This window comes from Triturus cristatus, chromosome 2_1 (genome assembly GCF_964204655.1).
Source record: "Triturus cristatus chromosome 2_1, aTriCri1.1, whole genome shotgun sequence".
Classification (NCBI taxonomy): Eukaryota; Metazoa; Chordata; class Amphibia; order Caudata; family Salamandridae; genus Triturus; species Triturus cristatus.
The window spans coordinates 896,977,629-897,000,722 of NC_140581.1; the positions used below are offsets into that span (position 1 = coordinate 896,977,629).

Consider the following 23,094-nt stretch of genomic DNA (forward strand, 5'->3'; position numbering starts at 1 on the left):
GCCATTACACAAATGTCAAATACAGTTCCTAACATGGGAGGTTGCTTTCCTTGTGGCTATTACCGCCCTAAGAAGAGTCATTGAAATACATGCACTCACTATAGAGGAACCTTATTTTCAAGTATTGTGTTCATGCACAAACCCAAAGTTTCTACCAAAGGTCATCTCAGCTTTTCATTTGAATCAAACTTTGGACTTCTCTGTTTTCTTTCCAAAACCAGAAACAGTAGCAGAAAGGGTGTTACATACACTAGATGTCAAAGTGCTCTTATGTACTATCTGGAGAGAACAAAATCCTTCAGAGAAACCCAACAACTATTTGTAGCGTTTTCAAATCCACGCAAAGGCTATGCTAGCTCAAAATCAGGAATAACCAGAGGGATAGTCAAATGTATACAAATTTGCAAAGGCAAAAGAACACTGACTGCTATGCCTAGAGCTTGGTCAACTAGGAAAAAAGGAGCATCACTGGCCTTTTTGAGGAATATTCCATCGATTAACATTTGCAAAGCAGCAACATGGTTAAACCCACACATTTTTGTGTAGATGTGCAAGCCAGACAACAGGCTCAAGTAGTCAAACAGTTCTATGCACATTATTTCAAATAACTGCACCATCTCGTGCCTAATGCCACCACGAGAGGTGACTGCTTTACAGTCTATGCATAGCATGTGTATCTGCAGCCAACATATGCTACGAATGGTATATGTTACTTACCTTTTAAGCATCTATTCGTAGCGTGTAGTTCTCCAAATTCACATGCACCCTCCCGCCTGCCCGGCAGGTATTGGATGGTGACACAAATGCACACATATACAGCATGTTCAACAGCAAGGCTAACTGAGATGATTTGTTCCTCTTGCCATATAGGAAGTAGGGATATAGTCTAACAAAGGAGCAGTGCAAGGCCTCAAGGAGGAGATGCAACAAACCACGTCGACCATAAAAATCCCTATAGGAAAACAGAACAAAAACTGGCATAGTTCGGGCCCAACACTAGATGGCAGGAGTGTGCATAGCATGTGAATCTGCAGCACTGCATGCTACAAATAGATGCTTACAGAGAGAGGACCAAATTCCTACTAATGCATGATATAGTAGCATACTCTCGTTCACAGACAGTACATTTCCAAGAAATGGGCAAAAACCCTCCCACTACCTTGCAACTTTACTGATAAAACTTTCACAGAAGGAAAGTATGTGTAAACTGACTTCTGACCTCTGTCTCTGAGCACAGTGCAAATGTGACAAGGTAAAAATAAGATTAAAAAGGCATTTTTATTACTACCTCACTTTCTGACTGAACAGAACACCTGTTTGTCAATTCGCCAGAACAGGCGAGGTGGTCCTAAATTTAGCTCGACCTGATAAAATCTGTCTCTCCTTGGCGAGGGGATCTTTCGAGGCCTGTAATCTTCTCCATTCTACACCAGTCCAATCTATCCCACTCCAATCTACCCCAATCTACTCCACTCCTCCCTAACCTACCCAATTCAATCTATCCCACTCCAGTCTACCTAAACCCCAATCCACGTCACTCCTTTCTACCCCACTCTACGATAATCTACCCCCACTTCAATCTACACACCCCACGCCACTAACTTTTAGCCATGCTGAACAGCAGCCACACTTGTGTACATAATGGCTAAAACGCATTGCCAAAGCCAATAGCTCTTGCCTAGGCGAGACCTGTTGGCTTTTCCAAAGCTTACTCTGTTAATGTATCCGTTTGTTCAGTCGCTTCTCCAGGGGTAAAGGAAGCTTATGGTAACTAGTCCTCCCATCTCTTTAAGGGAGCAGTGCGCCAGCAAGATGAAAGAGATAAGCGACCAGTGCGAAGAGCGTTTGAAGAAGATAAATGAGAACTTGGGCGAAAAGGCTGACACCGTAAAGGTCGAAGAACATGCACAGGTAAGATTAGTCACATTGTAATAAAAATAAAAAAAGTTTCTTTTTATGCATCGTTTTTTTGTGAAGACAAAGGCGGAATTTCTAAATGTGGACAAATGCGGCATCAAACTGTACCCATGGAGGAGAAAAAATGGAAGAGCAGCAGTCTGCAAAGTGGAGGAAGGACCTGCAAGTTACTGTTTAATCAATTTAGTTATTTATCAAAGCAACCTAAGCTAGTGGTGATCAGCGTCTTAAGTTCATAAGTGAAATAAATTTGCAGGAGAAGAATGGAAGAGTTGTTTCAAACTTCAAATTATTTGTTGTAGTATTTATTTTGAGACATTGGACAGTTTGCTCTGCATAAATGTACAGGATATGGAATGCTTAATTGGGGGAGACGAATTTAAAGTAGAACAAAAAATGAGAACGCTGAAGATTTTGACGATTGGTAAGAAGGGAGGGCCAAAGTATAGAACTCAACCAGTGTGGTTGTAGTATAGAACATACCTACCACTGGACTAGCTTCTTAGTATGACTTTTGATATGTGTAATGTGTAAAAGAATGATCACTATTGAGTGACTTGAAACACTAAAACCATTATGGGAAGCCGATTAGACTAAGGTGTGTTTTGTAATTATTGTTCCATTAGCCAGCTATCCCGAAGGAAGTAGAGCTTCAGAAACAGGAGTCCAATAACATAATTGCAGAGGCGCAAGAAGAAAAGAACAAAAATGTAAATGAAGTGATAGCTGACCCGCCCAAGCCAACAGCCAGTCTGAAAGAAGTGCGACCTAACCTGGACAAGGAAGATCAAGGTAGTATTGGTGCTTTCCGTGAAAATCAATGAGCATATGCACTACACTTTTTTTAAACACCATTAACAAAAAAATGCTTTTATTGGATCCACTGTAATGTGCAAAATTAGTGAGCACTCTGTTCAAAGAGCATCAAATTTGTAATCCAGACTAAAAAATGTCCCTAGCTATCGTAACTGAAATTTTCAATTCTATTAAGGACTCGGAGGCGAGGATTATGCCTTATTTCTTCACTTTTATTCTTATAGCAGCCATTATTTTAAAGGTAAACTACGTTTCCCATGAACACTTGGGAAAATGTAGTGAGAACAAAATAACATTCAATCAAAGAACAGACTTGTAATGTCCAATCAGGGTACCCATATCCCCAACATACTCCTTCTTTAGTGGCCCTTTGTCCTCTTTTGTCACGCAAAGTCAGCCATTGGATCACCTTCATGAATCCTGTTTATTTGCATCAGAGCCTACAAAGATAGAGTACATTGTTACCGCCGGAGCACAAACTGCTAAAGCCTGCGAACCAAAATGCGGAGGAAGCAGTTCATTTGCAAACATAAGCAATGTGTCAAGCAAACACTTGTACTCAAGCTGGATTACTTACTCTCATATGGAGAGGGTGATCATCTTCTGGAATCCCTAGGGTGGGGATAATCCTTCCCTCCGAGTCCGTAATAGCATTGAAACTTTCCATTACGATAGCTAGGAAAGTTTTCATTCTATGTCAGGACTGGAAGCGAGGATTATGTTAGTTTAAAGCTTGATCACCACGAGGTGAGCCATGTCCAGCACCGGTTTGAAGTTAAACCTCTTAAAGGCAGAGTCCGAGGACCAATCTGCCACGTTGAGGATATCCTCCAAACGGGCACCCAAGCCGAATGATTTAGAGGCCCTTGCAGCCCGTGCCGAGTGGGCCCCAAAGTCCCGGAGGATAATACCGGCCTCCTGTATCACCCATCTAACCCACCTAGCTATAGTGGGCGAAGAAACTGCCCTAAAAGCGCAATGAGTAACTGCCGTTCACCCAGAGGTCCAAACTTCTCCGTCATTTCCTCATAAGCTTTTAGGCATCTGACGACTCATTACTTGGGAGAGTCTGGTAATTCTGGGTAAGTGATAACTCTTGTGTGGCATTTCATTCTTCTGTGGAGAGTAAACATCACCCCATTAGGGGAGAACATCCTGCTCGTGATGTCCAATTCCCTCACGTCTGAGACGCAGTGCCAAGAGATGGGACAAAGTAGCATAGACAGCTTAGCCAACAATTATTTTCTAGAGAGAAAATGGTTCGGTTGCCAGGAGAGAAACAAGTTGAGAACTTGGTTCACATCCCAAAGGGTAGAGTAGCGCGGTTCCGATAGAAGAGAGAGCCTGAGACCCCTTAGCAATCTGCAGACTAGGGGGTGTTCGCCCACCGCCACCTCATTAATCGGTAAATGGCCGGCTGAAATGGCTGACCAAAAGGTGTTTACTGATCTGTAAGCCATACCATTAGAGGCCAGATGTGTTGGGAAATTCAGAACGTGCACTACATCTACGTCCAGGGGATTAAGACCCTGTTGCATACACCAACAGGACCATTGTACCCAAGCGGATCTGTATCTTTTGACAGTGCTGTCTGCCCAAGCCTTAGACATAATCGGGACTCGAGAGGAGAGTTGGAAACTAGGGGAGTAGGATTGGAGAATCCCAGAAAAGTTCCAGAAGAACTGGAAACCAAACTTGCGATCTCCAAAGGGGAGTGATCAAAACAACCTCTGCCCGTTTTCTCTGGACCTGCTCTGACGTCCTCGTGATCATTGCGAAGGGAAGGGGGGGGGGGGGGGGAGCACTCCTGGCTCCAGTCCTGAAGGAAGGCATCTGTGGCCACCGCAAGGGGGTCCGGCCTCAAGCTGAAAAAGCGGGGCAGCTGGTGATCCAGCCTCGAGACAAAAAGATCCAACAATAACGGACCCTAATGGTCTTTCAACTTTGCAAAAATCTCTGGGGCAAGGCTCTGAAGACTGGAATCCCTGAAGTTGCATGACTGGAAGTCCGGCTCCTGGTTCTCCCATCTGGGCAAGTATTCCGCCGTGACCGATATCCTTGACATACGGCTCCCCGAAGACCCCTCCCTACACAATGACACCTGCCTCCGAATCCACCAGGTCCCCTAGTTTGGGATCCACCTAATGAGAAGGGAACAACAGCGCTCCGTGGACAGGGCACAATTTGCGTTGCCCAAGAAAACAATGGCCCTTTGTGCCCACTCTGACAATGTCTCAGGGAAATTAAGAAGCCCGTCAATTTTGCCTCTGAGGCCATATCTAGAATCTTCGTGAGAGGGCCCAAAGTATCCAGGAGCTTGTCCTTGCATGCCAGCCTGGACCTATCAATCCCCTTTTTGGGATCCCTTATGAATGTTTGCAAGAAGGTGGCCATACATGGGTTAATCTCCGGTGGTGAGAGACACTTTCCCCTCTGGGGAGTGGCGAGGGCACTCTGCCCGGAAGCAGTTTCGGGCCTCTTTCTCCAGCGGCCTGCAAATGCGACCGCCATATAACTGGTGACTTTGTCGGCCGGGCCCATTCGGAGGACCGGGGTGAATGATGCCGTCGGGATCCAGCATGTCCGACGTGCTCTGGGCAGTGTGGGAGGGGCGGGAGGGGAGCCACAGCCTGGAATAGTCATCAGTATCCCCTTTGACATTGGGAGGGTCTGTATCAGTGTGGGGGGACCACCGTATCCCCTGCAGGACAGGTTGGCTGTCCTGGAAGGCCTGTTTGAGCCTGTCAAAGGCATCCATCCACCCCTGAATCGCGGGCCCGCTTTAGCGGAGGAGACGTTGTTTCCGCTGTCGTGATACCTCTGAGGCATCGGGGAGTAGTGGAGGAGCTGTGGGATGAGGCTCCAACTTCTCAAAGACCTGAGTAATCTGGTGTGAGAGTCTCTCCTCTAACTGGGTCATGGCCTCTGACACCGCTCGGTAAATTGAGGTGTCTACAGCCTCATAAAAATCATCATCCCAAGGGAGGTCGGCCAGAGGGTCTTCCATTCCTTGGAATTTCTCCTCAAAGTCCATTCTGTGTGCAGGACTAGCACGAAGGTCGGAGACTTAAGGAATGGGGCTGGGTGACAGATCACCAGGCCTTTAACCAAGGTGACAGGCCTTAATATTATGAGGGCTGGGTGTCCGCCTAATACTTTTGGGTGAGTGTCTCGCCACTTCAGGGGATTCTCAGCCCCAGGACACTGTCAGGTGGTGCACTAAGCTTTTGAAATGGGACCGGCCTGGAAAAGTGTCCCCTCGGGCCTCTGGGGTCTGACAATACTGACCCAAAGGTTAACAAAAAATTACCAATTGGCCCGGCCATGTTATGGAGCTCTAACCCATGATTATGCTGAACAAGGCGGCTATTTTCTTTTTAAATACGGGCATCCTAAATTTTTTATAAAGGTTCTGAGCGCTGCATATAAGCTGTGGATCGCAGTCCGGAGAATATTAGACTTACCTTATTACAGCCAGTGGGCCCCAATCTGGAAATCACCCGGGACTCCCTTGTGCCTACAAGACTCACTGACTACACCACTTATGGAGGCCGCAATTGAGAAATGGGGCCAACTTATGAATGAGAATAATGCAATCTCCAGGGACTATTTAGTGAAGAAAACCAATAACCAGCTGTCCAGTATTAAATACCTGCAACTAACAAATTGGGCCCACAGTAAAGTAACTGTGGGAGGCTTGAATAACTGGGAGACTGCATTATGGCAACTTTCAACAAAAGAAAGAGGTGACTAAGTTATTGCATGCTGGTCCAGTAGGAAGACCGCCACAACATACCCCTGGAAGATAAATAGAAGGATGTTTTACCCACTGCTGACTTAACATCTCTTTGGCAAGTATCTATGAATATTCTGGTCATTTGTCAAATATGCTCCATTAAGGAAAAAACATTTGTTTATATAGGGTTTATTGGTCGCCCATGAAATTATCCAGAATAGGAGGGGAAATCGGGTGCTGCCCGAAGTGCGGATTGGCAAAATCAGATGACGTGCACATTTTCTGGCAATGCCTAGGAGTTCACGCTTACTGGCTAGATGTGGGTAAGGCATTATCAGCTATCATGAAAAGGAAAATGGATTGAAGCTTATCTCTAATTACATTTGGGATTTTAGAAAACAAAATATTCCCTAGAGCCCGCTGCTGTATATTGCAAAATCTTTCATTGATTTGTACTCCATAGTCTGTCTTTTTTCTTGAAGATAAAAATTCTTTATTAATCTAACTGACTGTGTTAATGACACAATCTCATAATTTTCTTGAACATTTCTCAACCTTCCATGGATTAAATCACTGGCTTAGCAGCATTTCATGATTGTGAGTTGCTACTCTTTAGAAGAGTGGGTCACACCAATATGAGGATCACGGCTGTTAAATTGCTTTTGTCTTTGTCATTAGAGGGCATCTGTGCATCAGGCTGAGATGCAAGCATTAATATTCATGCAATGTTTCTGAAATCATTACAGAGTCCAGAAAGGAAATTAATTTCCGTCATGGAGAAAATTTATAGACTCCTAGGCTTTTTACATTGGGCTGAATTATACTATACTGCATTTTTACTGTGCCAGCTTATGCTGTTCTTGGTTGAGTTTGTTAGACTTGGGAAGGCATGGACGAGGGATATCAGTAATCCAGCACCGTAGGCCTGGTCTTACTCCTTCAAAGGCATGGCCAATGGGAGAGGAAAGTGGCAGAAATGGAGTCGACAGTTGACTTCTGAGCCTATATGACATTGGGAATGACCTTGGTGCCGTCTGTTAGGCTGCTACAATGTTAAAAAATCATTTGTATTTGCAAATGCAGTAGTCCCGGCTCTTCAGACATTCTGCATGTTTAGAGTATAGAACAGCGGTGAGGTGGGAAGATTTCTTGGAAGCATACTCTTTTGCGGCTGTGACTTGACATAGCCTTATTTACCTGTACTTATTGGTGGAATATGAAATCGTCAAAGGCTTGTTTTAAATTTAAGTATTTTCGCTTCAGTGTTTTAGTTACTCAGGGCTTCCTGTAAATTTCCATTACAATATTCAATTGTTATACCATTACAAGTGTCCAATTTATTGGTTTTAAGGCGTGAGACCATCACACAGCAGGTCCTGCCTTTACTTTCATCAATACGAAGAATTTGTTCCTGGGCGAAGGCTTTCAGAGTTAATTTTTGGAAATTTTAAAGATTATGAAGATAAGCCTTTTGTTAAATCTTTGATTTATTTCTTTGACTGGGCACATTATTGTCTTGGCTTTCAGTATATGTTCTGGTTAGATTACCTCTTGTTTAGTTCTGTAAGTAATCTGGCTTCTCCTATGGGAACGTTTACGCCATTTCCCTCTTCTCTATGGTGGTTGTGCACATCATTTCTGGAGAATTTGGTTTCATTCGCTTCTTGCTCTTGTTTCTTCAATCACTCAAGTCATCTCCTTTAATAGATCAAATTCTCTACTTACTCCTTTCTAAACCCTCTGAGCATGTCTGACCCATGGTTCTAGTCATTGTTCTTGTTGTCCTTGATTCCACCACCAATATCTGTGCTTTTTTCTCACTTCATTTTGTTGCCACATATGGAACTTAAGGTGGCCACTGCATTTGGTAGTGATGAAACTGATGTTTAAGTGACCATGTTGGATTCTCCTTAGCGAGAGTCTCAGGGCTATGAGCGAGGAGTTGAGATAACAAAAAGGGTCCTAAGCACTTGTCCTCACTATAGCCACTGTGGTTCATGTTGGTCCTTTGGGACGGGAGTGACCTTCTACTCCGCTGTATATGTATGCCTGCCTTTCTATATAGTGTTAGTGAGGTGGAACTGATTGCTCTCATTACATTGCACTTTACCATAGGTAAACCAGGTTGAACGGCAGAGGGATGTTGCAAGCAGGTTAATAGTGGAGGAGCAAGTGAACTGTGAAAGATAGGTTGGTGGGTAAATTATGCTCTTATTTTGGCAATCTTAGTGTTGCTATTGTTTCCATAATCATCAGGTATAAATGGGTGATGCCTAGACAACACTTGTGAGATCTTACTCCTGCAGTGCAACATGTCAGTCCCCATTAGCATAGTCAAGAATATTGTTACTCCGCTGTATTCCAGGGCTTGTTATTCACCTCATTCCCTAGAACAGTCCTCTTTTAGCAGTGCTTCTCGACGGTTCCTCTCACTGACCATCCCTTAGTGCCTTCAGCATATATCATTCCTTGATTTTACCTTCTGCCTTAAGATGTTTGGCAGCCCGTGGTCTCACTTACTCGTCTCCCTTGTGTTAACGCTGCCTCATAACAAGTTGATCAACCAATTTACTCCTAACTGAGCATATCAGCCCTTACCATCTCCTAGGATCCACATAGTGTTAGCAGATGTCGGTTATTGAGAATATCAAGATATTGTCACCAAACAAATTAATTATGGTGACTCACTAGGCCACTTTTTGTGCCTCTCAGTTTCTTAAAGGAGTGAGGGTCGCAAAGTGGTGAGGCAAAAGGTATGAGTAGTGCGCATCGGATGCTCCACTTCTGGGAGTCAGTTATATGCAGCTGCTGCACTCCCTGTGCATGTACATTCCACTGGTCAAGGGCAATCTTACTTGTGAGGTGACAATTTTAGTTCAACTTGTGTATATGAAAGAAACAGTTCTAGATTCCTTACCTTAGAATTACCCCCAGACGTCTGACTGGATCCAGAAACTTTTTTCGTCGGCAGTACTCCTGGGTGTCGGAAGGTGGCGTCTGTCGACTCCGCGTCCGGCTTCGTGGTCGCCAGGATGACATGGCGGTAGCTGCTTAGACGCCATCCTCGGGCGCTGAAGTCCGTTCTTTCTTTTTCTGCGCCAGCAAGCGCAGAGAGCGGTACCTCCAGTCACTTTTTGACTGTCTTTTTCTCTACTTTTGTCGACTCCGTCTTTGAGTCCATCGACTCCTGGGGCACAAGGGATGCGGTTCCTGTAACTCACTGATGTTGGTGACTAATCCGCACCGCATGTGCCTCTACTGCCTGGAGCATGACCACGACCCCAAGTCGTGCTCCAGCTGCCGGACCATGGCCCGAAGTCTTTGCTGGAGCGGTCCCGAAAGCTACTCGAGGCCTGGCAGTCGGCTCTGCGCAGTTTGTGCTCCCGGTCGCATAGGAGGTCGAGGGACCGGTCGCGGAGCCAACACCATTCTGGTGCCCCTCCCGCAGCTCCTCATGCGGAGCCCTAAGGGTCAGCTCCAGGATTCCCCCCCCCCTTCCTGGGACCGGGAGCGACTCCTCCCTGTCTGGCGGCCGACGCGACGAGGGATGCGGGTGGTGCCCCCCCGCCGCAGATCCTTTTGGTCACCTGGTTCAGGCCAAACAGAGGCGCTACCTGCGGTTCACGGAAGCCACAAGCATTTTCAGTTTACCGTACTCTCCATTGCCCTTACCAGTGCCCCTCAGGTGTTCACGAAAGTGATGGCAGTGGTTGCAGCTCATCTGCGTAGATCAGGGTTTCCAGTCTTCCCCTATCTTGACGACTGGCTGTTGAAGGGGTGCTTGCCCCAGGCTGTCGTCTCCCACCTCCAGACTTTGGCCGACCTCCTACATTTGCTGGGGTTTTCCATCAACGTGCCGAAGTCACACCTGATTCCCTCTCAGAAGCTCCTCTTCATCGGAGCGGTTCTGGACACGACGCAGTTCCGGGTCTATCCTTCCGAAGAGTGAGTCCGGGATATTCAGGCTATGGTTCTGATCTTTCAGCCTCTATCCCAGGTTTCGGTCAGGATGACCCTCAGACTACTGGGTCTGATGGCCTCCTACATCCTGCTGGTGAACCATGCCAGATGGCATATGCAGGCTCTGCAGTGAGACCTGAAGTTCCAGTGGGCCAAACATCAGGGGAACCTGTCCGGTTGAGTCCAGATCTTGGAGGGCACTGCACACCCGTTGCAGTGGTGGCTTTCAAACGAGAATTGGCTCAACGGAAAATCCCTCTGTCTTCCTCAACCAGAGTTCACAGTGGTGACCGATGCATCACTTCTGGGAAGGGGCGGCCACCTGGGGGTGGCTAAGATCAGAGGCCTCTGTTCTCAGGCAGAGTCTGGGCTCAATTTCAACCTTCTGGAGCTTCGGGGGATTCGTCTTGCACTCAAAGCGTTCCTTCCCTCTGTCTGGGGAAGAGTAGTGCAGGTGTTCACGGACACCACCACCGCCATGTGGTACTGCAACAAACAGGGCGGGTTGAGGTCATGGACCCTATGTCAGGAGGCTCTCCACCTCTGGACATGGCTGGAACATTAGGGCATATGCCTGGTGGTTCAACACCTGGCAGGTTCCCTGAACGCCAGGGCGGACGAACTCGGCTGCAGGTGCATGATGGATCACGAATGGTGTCTTCACTCGGATGTGGTGCAAGGTCTCTTTCAGCAGTAGGGATAGCCTTGGTTAGATCTATTTGCCACTGAAGAGAACGCGCAATGTCAGCAATTCTGCGTGTTGGAATTTCCAAGGCGGCACTCGCTAGGACACGCTTTTCATCGCGAGTGGAGTTGCGGTCTTCTATATGCCTCTCCGCCTAAACCACGGCCAGAGTGCTGAAGTTGATCAAGTGTGACCGGGCCCAAGTCATTTTTGTGGCTCCGGATTGGGCACGAAGCGTCTGGTATCCCGAGCTGCTCAACATGGCCATTGATCCTCCGATCCAACTGCCTCTTCGGGAGGATCTTCTGTCGCAGCAGCAGGGGAAGGTCCTCCACCCGAACCTGTCCAGCCTCCACCTCCTGGTGTGAGCAGCGGCAGTTGACGTCATTTGACCTGCCTCCCGAAGTCTGCAGTGTTAAATTGGCAGCCAGGCGTCCTTCCACGAAGACTGTATACACCTGCAGATATATTCTTACTGAAGGTAAGTAACTTGTTCATCTGAAAGAAACAGTTAGTTATAGATTCCTTACCTTAGAATAGATAACCCGGAGGTAGGTCTGCGAACCAAGTTCACACCAGAAAGTCCTGGAGAACAGAACGGCCAAAGAAGCCGTCTCTCCGGACTTGGCTGTCCAGGCAGTAGTGTTTGGTGAACGTGTGCAGCGATGCCCACGTAGCTGCCCGACAGATGTCATTTGGGGGTGGACTCGTCGTCCCAAAGCAGTAGTAGCTGCAGTCGGCCTGGTGGAATGGGCGTGCAGCCCCACTGGAGGCTCCTTCTTTGCCAAAGAGTAGTAGGCTTTGATGCACAGAACAACCCACCTGGAGATGGTCCGTTTGTGCAAGGCTCGACCTTCTTAACGCCCACGTAACCAACAAAGAGCGGGTTGTCCACCCGGAATTGTTTGGTGCGATCCAAGTAGAAGGAAAGTGCACATTTTGGATCCAGACGGTGGAGCCTCTCTACCTCTTTCGAAGGATGCAGAGGCGGAAAGAAGATGGGCAAAGTGATGGTTTGGACAATGTGGAAAGAAGTAACCTTGTCCGGATGGACAGCCAGAAAGGAAGGCTTGGAAGAAAGCTTGTAGCTCACTCTCCCTGCATGTAAGGATCAAGTTCAAGTCCACTGGGGCATTACGAAGGAAACAGGAGGAAAAAGATGAGTAATGCCCTTAAGAAATGTATTTACAACAGGGGACTTGAAAAGAGAAGGCTGATCAGGAAGCCTAAGGAAGGCTGAAATGACCAAGCGGTAGCCCTTTACAGTGCCCAGAGCAGAGCCCTGCTTGGCCAAAGAAAGGAGGAACAAGAGGGGTGGAAAGGGGATGCTCAGCCTTTTCTGTGCACCATGCCACAAATGTCTTCTATCTGTAAGAAACATAGGTTAGTTATAGATTTCTTACCGCCCCACCCATTCTCTCCGTTCTGCGAACTGACTTCTAGGGTTAAGGATTTATGCACCAGTGGTCAGTGTCTTGCATGGCTCTGCGTTTCTGGCGTGGAAAGTCGTATACAGGACTGACGTCGGCGCACAAGGGCCGCGTCTCAGTAGCTACCACAACGGCATCCCGGCGACCATGATGCAGATGACGAACACGAAGTCGACGGACGCCACCTTCCGACACGCAGGGGTACTGCTGACGAAAAAACTTTCCGGATCCACTCTGACGCCTGGGGGTAATTCTAAGGTAAGGAATCTATAACTAACCTATCTTTCTTACAGATACATTGTTACCGAAGGTAAGTAACTTGTTCATCAGTGTTATGTCAGAACACCTAAAGAGCAGAACAGAGGACCTATAAAGAAAGGGTGTGGGAGATGAGCCCTTAAATATTACCATGTAGAAGTGGAATATTGGGAATTATATTGGACAACATCATAGTGTCTAAACAGACCTTTTTAATGAGTCGTTGCTGCCCATTGTGTCTAATTCTAGAACCCTTTCCCCCATATACAGACTGAGGGTAGTCCAGTGATGATCTGTGAAAAGGGTGAATGGTAAGCCCTTGAGGAGTTCAAATGTACTCTGAAAGAAATGCAGATCGTGACACAAATTACTTTAAAATTCCTTGAGCTTGCTGTAGGGTTGAAAACCCTTGGCACGGTGTCCAAGTGAACACCTGATCCCCGTTTTATCATTTTGGCAGAACTGGTATGTTTTCTCGTAGAGAAGAGTCCCAATTTTGTATTGCCTGAACAATGCTCTGAGAATGTCATTTTGCTCACCACCATAGTCCGAGACTGTTGAATATTTTTGATTCTGCCCAAAGTAGGATTCCTTTTTGCAGTGGTAAATGCTGTTCCCATGACCAGGCTGTGTCATGGTTGCTGGCAGCTAATTATAGTATTGGGTCATAATCCATATACATCATTCTCAAGAAATTGCTAGGTGTCTCTCTCTGGTAAACCTGTGCAGTACCCCCTCATTGCCCTAATTTGTCGATTTCTAATTAAAAAGAGGAGCGGGCATTCGGTCCCTCTTCCCGAGCATTTTTGGGCCCTAGGGAACACCATCCCCTATGTCAAAGGTTATGAAAAGGAGTGTGGGAGGCATATGCCCCCTCCCCCAGAGCCTCATTAGGCACTGGGACTTCATTTCCTAGGGTCTTGTGTGTTTAAAAAATAATAAAAAATAAAGGGAAGTGGGGGCCTCTCCGAGTCATCCAGGGCCCCAGGTATCCTTTCCCCGGGGCATGTCTTTTTAATAGGGGAGGTGCTTCTGGAAAAGCCCTTGGTTCCCCACAGCCCCAGCCAGATAAGATCCCTGCATGCTGCCGAAGCTGGCATTGCTCCAGAGGGAGCAGCTATTTATGATTGACAAGGAAACATAACAGAAGACTGGTCCCAGTCATTGGAAGCATTTCTAAAGCTCCTGCCAGTTAGGAACAAACTTAGTGTTTGCTCCCATTTGGAATGAGATTTGAAAATGCTACTCCCAGATGGGAACAAACACCGGTTTCCCTGCCGGTGCAGGTAAGCAAAATATTGTGTCCCGGGGGTGGGCTCCCTGGGACACAGCAAGTGAGCCTGACCTGATGGATGGTTCCCCAAGGTCATTAAAGGCTCGGGGAGCGTACGTCCCCCTTCCTTTAAAGTTAAGTTATGATCCTGGGGGCGTGGGGTCTCCAAGGCCATTCTAAGGCTCAGGGACTGGTGTCATTTGCCCCCTCCCCTTAAAAAATACTTTTGGGTCCATGGAGATGGGGGACTCCAGGGACAAAAACTGCTCGGACTGCCTCCCATTCCCCTTAAAAAATACTTTATGCTCCAAAAGATGGGGTCCCCTCGGCTAAAAACGGCATGGGACACGCCCCCACCCTCTTAAATATACCTTCTCCCAGGGGTTGGGGGTCCTGTTGGGTTTTCCACGGGATTGTGGCGAAAAGCATTTTTTTTTTTACATTTCCTATTTTACCTCTAGGTTCAGGATAGGAGACCAAGTCCCCTCAAGTCCTGTAATAGCTGCCAGCAACATTTTTCTCATGTTGCTGGCAGCCAATCGGAGTGATCGCTCCCACGAGAGACTGACTCCCATTGGAGTTGGCCCAAGGGGATAAAGTTCCCTGGGCCAATCAGAACACTATTTTTAAATTGGTGCTCCTGCGAGCCTTTCGCGGACCCAATTGTCCAGATATACAAATATTTTTAAATCTTAATTTCCGAAAAACTACTTAACGGATTTACACCGAATCGCAAAAAGGGCAATCTGTGTACCAAGATCCACTTTTCTGCCAAATTTGGTGTAATTCTGTTTATAAGTTTTTGCAGTAGTACTTGTTAAAGGAGTGTATGAAAAATGCATGAGTATTTTGTGTTTTGGCACCCCCATTCCGCCTCTTGTTCTCTACCCCCTTGACAGAACACATTAAAACTTTCCAGGAAGGAGCTGAAATGAATAAGCTTTTTTTTTGGGGGAAAGTTTTGTGTAGATTAGTCAAACGACCCAAAAGTTATTAGCAAAATTTCTCTGAATTGAGAGGATTGGTGTTATATATGCTTTTAAGAATTATGCACTTTAACACTAATTATTATTATTATTATTAACACTTCTTAAGCGCATGGCTACCCTAAGGCATCCCAGCGCTAGCGGCAGAAAGAGCAGGCACATGGAAAAGCTACCAGTTGATATTCTGGAATAGCTAGGTTTTGAGACCTTTCCAAAAAGTGAGGTGGGATGTCTCTGAGCGCAAATGCAGGGGAAGGGAGTTCCACAGCCTAGCTGTATTGTATGAAAAGGAACGTCCCCCACTTCCCATCCTTTAGATTTTAGGGATGGTAGCTAGCATTAGCTTTGCAGAGCAGAGAGATTTCCTTGGGCAGTATGCCACAATAGGAGGCTGGTTAATACGTGGGCCTTTACCCATGAGGGTCTTGTGTGCAGTACATAGGGCTTTAAATTTGATCCTCTCCTCTATGGAAAGCCAGTGTAAGGACTTTAAACAGGGCATGGCTGACTGCATTCTGGACGAGCCCGACAATAGTCGGGCGGCGCAGTCCTGTGCCACTTGAAGCTTCCTTAAGGTGGATTTAGGTGCTCCTAGGTACTGTGAATTGCTGTAGTCCAGGCACGAGAGAACTAAGGCCTGGACCATGGTTCTCCTTGCCCCCATGGGGAAGTATGGGGAGGATTGTCCGCAGCATTCTAAGGATGCTGTGACAGACCCCTGCTACTTCCACTGCTTGCTGGTCGAATTTGAGTGACTTGTCAAGCCACACGACCAAGCTTTTTATTTTGGACTTGGGGACTGGAGGGGGTCCCAGACATGTTGGCCATGATACTTTGAGCTCCTTGTTGAATGCATTACCTAGATACATAATATCGGTTTTGTGTCCATTAAGTTTGCGACATGATTGTTGCATACAGGTGGCTACCTTCTCCAGGCACGATTCCAGGTCAGGAGGAACATTCTGTGGGTGATTTAAAGAGACCACCAGCTGAGTGTCTTCCAGCATGTGACAATTTCAATTGCATACGGATGGACAACATCAGCCAGTGGCCTCATGTACACGTTAAACAGCGTGGGACTCCGGGGGGGATCCCTGAGGAACTCCATAGTTAAGAGGTAAAGACCTAGAGGTAGAATCACCCCCATAAACCTGAAATGTTCTGTCATTGAGAAAGGATTGAATCCATGCAATGGCTCCCCTGCCACCGCGGCCCTCCGAAGTCTTTCAAGGAGAATGTTCAAATTTACCGTGTCGAAAGCAGCACGGAGATCAAGGAGGATAAAGGCAGCTGCTCCTCCCTGATTGATGATCTTTTTTGCTTATTCGACCACGGTAATAAGTGCGGATTCCATTCCATTTTGAGGACGGAAGCCCATCTGTAAAAGATGTAGGAGCTCATGGGTTTCTAGGAAAGTAGACAGAGTGGAGTTTGTGTATTTCCAGGATCTTACTGAGCATGGGTAGTAGGGATATGGGACGGTAATGGCTCAAGATTTCCAGATTTAAGCTGGGCTTTTTCAGTAGAGCTTTTACCATCACATGTTTCTAGGCCGGAGGAACTACTCCATTGGAGATTAAGAGATTTATTACATCCTGTATGGCCGGCAGTACCACCTCTGTCACCTTATGCAGATCGTGGATAGAGGCAGGATCCATTGGAGAGCCTGATATTATTTGCACGAAGATGTCTGATAGAGTATCAAGGTCCAGTGGAGGAAATTCCTGAAGAGCGGGCTTGGTGTAATCCATATTCCTGTTTATGTCAGATGGATCATTGGTCATTGGGGTAGGAAGGTCGCTCGGCCCTGGAGATTCTTGGAAAGTGTGACTTACAGTCTGAATTTTTCCCTGAAAATGTTCTGCAAATTGATTTAATTGATCAGTGGTTATACCTATAAAAGTGTCAGGAGAAGGGAGCTCTAGAAGTCTTTGCGATACGGATGATTTCTTTGGGGGCATTGGCTATATGTTAATTTTTTCACCAAAATATACTGCCTGTGCTTTTTCAAGTTTCAGCTTGGTAGCATTTCATGGACTCTCTATATATCATTTTACTGGTCTCACTGTAGTCCTTCCTCCATTTCCTTTCCAGCTGTTTACAGTTCTGTTTAAGTAGTCTGAGTTTGGGGGAGTACCATGGAGAGATTTTCTCTCTCATCCTGCAGTGGGTATTTTTTGCCGGAATGATTGTGTTCAAGGAGGACTCAATCCAGTGTGTGTGTGTCTCGGAAGATGAGAGAATGTTGGGAGTCGAATGTAGGTTTCAGAATTTTTGAGTACAATTGACCAGGCATCTATAGAAAGTTTGGACCAAAGGCATGTTTTCCTGGAGTTGGGTTCCTTAAAATCACGTTGGATGGAAGCTTTTAAGGAAAATGGGATCAGTGAGTGGTCCGAGCACGGTAGGGGGATAGGTGCCTCAACTACCAGCTCCATGTTAGTAAATACAGGGTCTAAGGTATGGCGTTTGATATGGGTATGCCGTATGATTTTTGGTATTAATTGAATTGCTGCGAGGTTGTGGATGAGATCAGAGGCATCCATTTTACTTGAGTCCTCAAGATGCAAGTTAAAATCCCCTAGAAGCGTAAGATTAGTGGAAGAGGAATTAGTGGAAGAGCTTGCAGGGATGCCGCCACTTCCGGAAGGGCATTGAAGAATTGTCTGCCCACCCCAGGGGGTCGATAGATAAGAATTCCAGAGAAAGTGAGTGTAGCAAAAAGTAAGATAGAGAAGAATAAGCTTTCGCAGTCCGCGACAGGGTTAGATTCAACTCGGCATTTAAAAGAATCTTTAAAAATAATAGCGATGCCTCCCCTTTTTTTCTCTCCCGGTCTTTGCGCTGGATGTTCTACCCAGGCGGGAGCGTGCTGACTGCATCTGGTGCAGAGTCCTTGTGCATCCATGTTTCTGTTAAAAATATGTCGGGTTTGGAGTCCTCTAGGAATAAGTTGAATTCCCCTGAATGTTTAGGTAGAGCTCTACAATTAAGGGAGAACATTTTATATATCCCTGTGTCTGAGTTTCCAGTGTCGTGCAGAGCGTACATGGGCATTTAGTGCATGAAGAATCTCCATTAGTTAGGGACAGGGAATGGAGACAGCTATTTTTTGTCCCTTAACCCTCTAATTTGAGAAGAAGTGTACACCAATCTACCTGTCTGCAGAGGGGCAGGGGTTCTGGACCCGGTCTGGCGCAGACGGGCTTGCCTTAGGCGCTCCTTTGGCCAGCCAGCGGCGTGCCCATCTAAAATCTTTAATCTTCTTTCGGATCAGTTTGAAAGCCCTCAACATGGCTTCTTAAATGCTGAACAGATGTGGTCAATATGCATTTGAGAAAATAAATGCACAGTAGTGTCTTAGTTCTTCTTGAATAGAGTGCTTCTGATTTTGTGTGGTGGTTGGGTTTATCCTTTTTCCTTTTAGTTTTACATAAGGTAAGTAGTGAAATACTTATTGAATTGATCTAATGATTCACATACCAAGTTGGACAGAAAGGACACATTTAGGAAGTTCACTTAAAAGCATTCTTAAGAAACTGCATCTCTCCAACCAGCCCCAAGTTAAGGGGCAAAGCTACTCCTGTGGTGTACAGTCAGTATTTTCTGAATGCAAATCATTTTAATGAAGTACAAATGATTATGGAATGCAAGTCATTCTAGCTTGACTTCAAGTGGATTTTTTATTCACATGGACAACTTTTAGCATTGAAGCCCGCTGTAGGTTGGCTTCTTCCAAAATAAATGTGCTCAGTTAGCACGATTTTAAAGTGTGTAAATTTGGGTTTGTATGGTCCTGTGCATAATGTAATTCTTTTTTTTTTTACCATGGCATGTATGATGTATTTGTCATAAGTAGAGACTTGTTACATTGTCTTAAAAAATGTTTAATTTTGGATGGTGTTTGATATGTAGTGGTGTTTTTCAGGCGACCAGAAGAATTCTCGTTCTCTGGGTGACTTAAACTTAGGCAGTTTGGTGAACCAGGGGGCGCCTGAAGAACAAGCTCCCCCTCCGCAGCCATCCAAGCCTTCAAAGGATAACAACCCTGTGCAAGCTCAGCCGGGAAATGATCCGGGACCCTATGAGGAGGACAAAATAGAAGCAGCAGAGGATGAGGAACCAGCAAACCAAAACTCCAAAAAAGAAATCAACAATGAAGAAGTTGAACGAGAGCAACTCCTCAATTTGGATGACCAGGAGGAGAAAGAAATGGCAGATGATGGTACGTATCCAAGCACTGATGTAGAAGGAGGTGCTGAAGGTCGCAGACATGTGTAAATGATGCTGTATATTTTCTCACTGATGCAGGTTGCTCTTTTTCAATTTTTTTTTATCTAAACATGGAATGTTATGATTGAACCCTCCTTTTTTCACGGAGTACTATTTTCCATATCCTTCTTTGTTCCTTTAAAGATCCTATCCAGGATAATTCTGTAACAAAAACACAGAAGAAAATGAAAAGGGTTCACAAGTCACACCGTTGCTCATCGTAATACTCTACCACCTTTCTCAAGGTTGATTGTGAGAAATGGATTATCCAATAACACAGTGTTTTTTTTTTTTTTTTTTTTTAAAGAACTCGCGCAGGTCACTTTATACTTGATATCGGTTTCAATAAAATGTGTATAGGAATATACAACATTGGGCTCCATTTAAAAACCAAAAACTGCCAATTCGTGAAGTTCAAAAGTGTGCTTCACAGATTGCCTGCAAAGAGCCTGCACTTTTAGGAGTCATGGATCCCGAGCAACCTTGAGCACAACCTTTGTGTTGGCCAATACTGTAATCTCCAGTAGAAATAACTTGCTGCCAACAAGGCCAATGTGCATGTGCTGCTCTGTCAAAAGGACAGGCCTTACGTGCCCCCGTTTTTCTAAATTACAGCTAAGGCACAATATCCAATATTATATTTTTTCTTTAGAATTTAAAATAATTATTCTAGGCTCATGTTGGAGTTGGTATATCATGGACCCAGCATGAGTGGACATTTTTACAGCCGTAATCTTTCTTCAAAGCTAAGCTAGCAAGATTTGCATAGCTCAGTGATCTTGTTTGTCGAACCTCAAATCACGTTCGCAGGTCTGGCCTGCCAGAAGAAATTTCAGCAGTTATGTCAGTGATGTGATCTCTTTTCGCTCTGAACCAGAACGAGCCAGTAATTTGGCAGTGACCATGCCTTATACCAGTTTTCTCTATACACGCATTCATAATGTTAATTTTTGCTCTATCTGTGCATGTTCACAGGAAATGTCAGTATATTTGATAAGATTAGAGTTGTGCTGATGCAAACAATTTCCTTCTCTGCAATTGCTGAACAAACTTATTTTTCTATGCAATTTGAAGAAGCAAAAACACACTTACCTTTGCGCTTGATTTTATAGTTACTTATTAATACGTTTCACCAAAGGAAATTGCAGCTTTCTGTAGAGTGCTTTGTTTACTGCCTGTGGTAACCTGCACATTTGGGAAAAGCACGGAATTCAAAACAAATTAAACCTGACTCACAAATGTGTGAGAAGCAGGGGAAGGAACTGAAGGCATGGATGGTTTGCATGGCATTATAGCAGGGACTGATTATTATGTGCTGTCTAATACCATAACTCTTTTGTTTAACTCTTCTTTATTTGCAAGGAATGGGTTCACTGCAAATTGTGGCAAGAGCAGATAATGATGTAATATGTCTTTGAAGATGTTGGATTGCAGGGAAGCACTTGAGCGCGTCATGATGGCCCTGCTCCATGGCACCCTCTACCTATTATGCATGCAGTCTGCTTTTTCCACAACTTTTCTTTCGTCTGTTTTTTGTGTTGGCTAAAGTGTGTGTAATTTGTGTAAATATGCTCCTCCTTTCTTCTGTCTTAATCTGTACTATGAGACAGTAGTGCAGGTTGTGGGGTGTCCACGGTGTATTAGCAGAAGTTTCCCACTTCCTACCCTCAGGGCCTGCTTCTCTTGTTGGTATAACCTGTTTCTACTGAGCTGCCGAGTGAATGGCTACTTGGGTAAAGTTCACCTTCAGTTAGCATAAGTAGCACAAAAATGACAAGAGTATAGATAATCCTCTGGTTTAATCACTTAAGTCTTTTTTTCTGCTCTGCTCCTGATTTCAGAACATTGCCCTAAATAACCTACATCACCCAAGGAATGTGTAGCAGGATGCAGCAATAAACCCCTAATATCAAGCTTAAGTACATGTACTAAAGCCATCAGAAAGGATCAGTCCTAACACTTTCCGACCAACTCCGTAAATCGTAAACATCAATCTGCAAGTTCACAAGGGTAACCCAATTAAAATGGGCGCTTAGCTGCAGTTCTTTTATTTAGGTTAACCCGTATTTTATTTTGCAGGTGGCACACATACCATTATGTGCAACTCTCCAGTCCACAACGAACACATGAATAATTTGATAGACAGTTGACAACAGCAGACTTTCTTCTCCCTCCCATTGCTCCTGGCCATCTTCTGCCTTATGCGATTCTCAGGAGTGATTCTCTGCTATTTGAAGGTCGTAGGAGATAGTCTTTTAGAACCGAAACTGATACCTAGGACCCTTACTGTGGGAGTGATTGGGATACATCCTCTGGGATAAGCCACATTTTCTTAAGTAGTTTTTCTGCAAGAAAGCTCCCTGTAGTCATGAGTAATTATTCGTAGGGTTTCTGATTTTGTTCTAATGCGTTTCCATCTTTTCCATGGCTATCTTGTCCCAAATTCTGACGATCCAGGAAAAAAACAGGTGGTGTAGCTTTCCTCCACATTACTGTATTGCAGTTAGTAAAGCCATAGACAGTTGTTTGTCCTTGATTGTCTTCGGTGATCTCTAAGAGTACGGTCTGCCTAACTGTATGACACCCTATTCCCTGGGAATAAAAGTTGTGAAGGCATCGTAAAGCTCCTTGAGTACCTTCTCCCAATATTTTCCCAACTTGGGGCAGTGACCCAAAAGATGCATATCAGCCCCTCCAACACCTATCCCCTTTTGATGTGTTCCATTTTTCAAACTTTTCAGAAGTTCTGTGCCAATAGGTCAAGATATTGTACTGTTTTCTCATTTTTTCACAGCTGCTTCAAATTTACGGACCATGTCCTACAATTTTCCCGCTTCTCAATAGGTCATTTCATGACCTATTTCTTTTTCCATCATTTTGCGTAGTTTTTGATGACATTATGGGAAGTCCAAAAGGTACTGAAAAGGATGGACATCAGAGCCCTGTAATGCAGCCCATCATTAGCCATTTTTCTAGGCCCATAAGTGGACTTGATGCTCTCTCTCTCTTTTATGGATGGATGGATGGAAGACTCAGTGACAGAGTGGGGTATTTGCTAATTTTACTGTCTCCAGGAAACTGAATTCCGCCCTAAGATCTTCCAAAGGAACAATTTGTTGGTTCAAGAAGTGGGAGTTGACCATAAAGCATTTCTTTTCTCGCTGTACCTTAAAATGCAAGTGTGTTGATGCTGATGTAAACTCTCAGTTAAGAGATGGGTATGAATAGTGAGGGAAAATATTTCATACCTTGTCTTAAGGCAACCTTATCCCAATTCACTAAAGCAACTCCGGTGATTGGATAAGAGTATAAACTCCAGCTGCACTGTGATTTCCTTAACCATTGAACATACCATAGGGATGTACCTGTTATAAGGTGGTCTACAAAACACCATTGTTTTGTCGTCTTTTTCTCCACTCTACTAGGAATTTCAGTTGGGATGCCTGAAAATAAGATGGAATGTACGGGACTGCTGAGTCACTGATTTATATAAAGCCTTACTGGCTGTGCGTTGAGATTTTTTTAAACACAAAAAAATATCTTTTAGGGCTTTGGAATTGTTGATTATTGTTGGAGGGATTTGTAGTGCTATCGTCTGAAACAGTGGATCTGGTGAAAAGATGCTCATTTTTACCACTGCAATTCACCTCAGCCAGGATAACTGCTTCATATACCATCTTTGGAAATCCCATTTCAAATGACTCCAAACTATGTACCATATAAGGCCACTCCTTGGCCAGTGGTGCAACCCATGAAGATCC

At 45.1% G+C, this 23,094-nt stretch overlaps 1 protein-coding gene across 2 annotated transcripts in view; it reads left to right on the forward strand.

Moving 5' to 3' along the window:
• The window catches only part of GOLM1 (golgi membrane protein 1), a 356,993-nt gene that overhangs the window by 267,941 nt on the left and 65,958 nt on the right, over positions 1 to 23,094 (forward strand). For both annotated transcript variants that reach the window (XM_085633090.1, XM_085633091.1), the window contains 3 exons: positions 1,794 to 1,911; positions 2,544 to 2,709; positions 18,990 to 19,286. In XM_085633090.1, the coding sequence (XP_085489216.1) occupies positions 1,794 to 1,911; positions 2,544 to 2,709; positions 18,990 to 19,286 (581 nt within the window). The remainder of the gene's footprint in view (positions 1 to 1,793; positions 1,912 to 2,543; positions 2,710 to 18,989; positions 19,287 to 23,094) is intronic.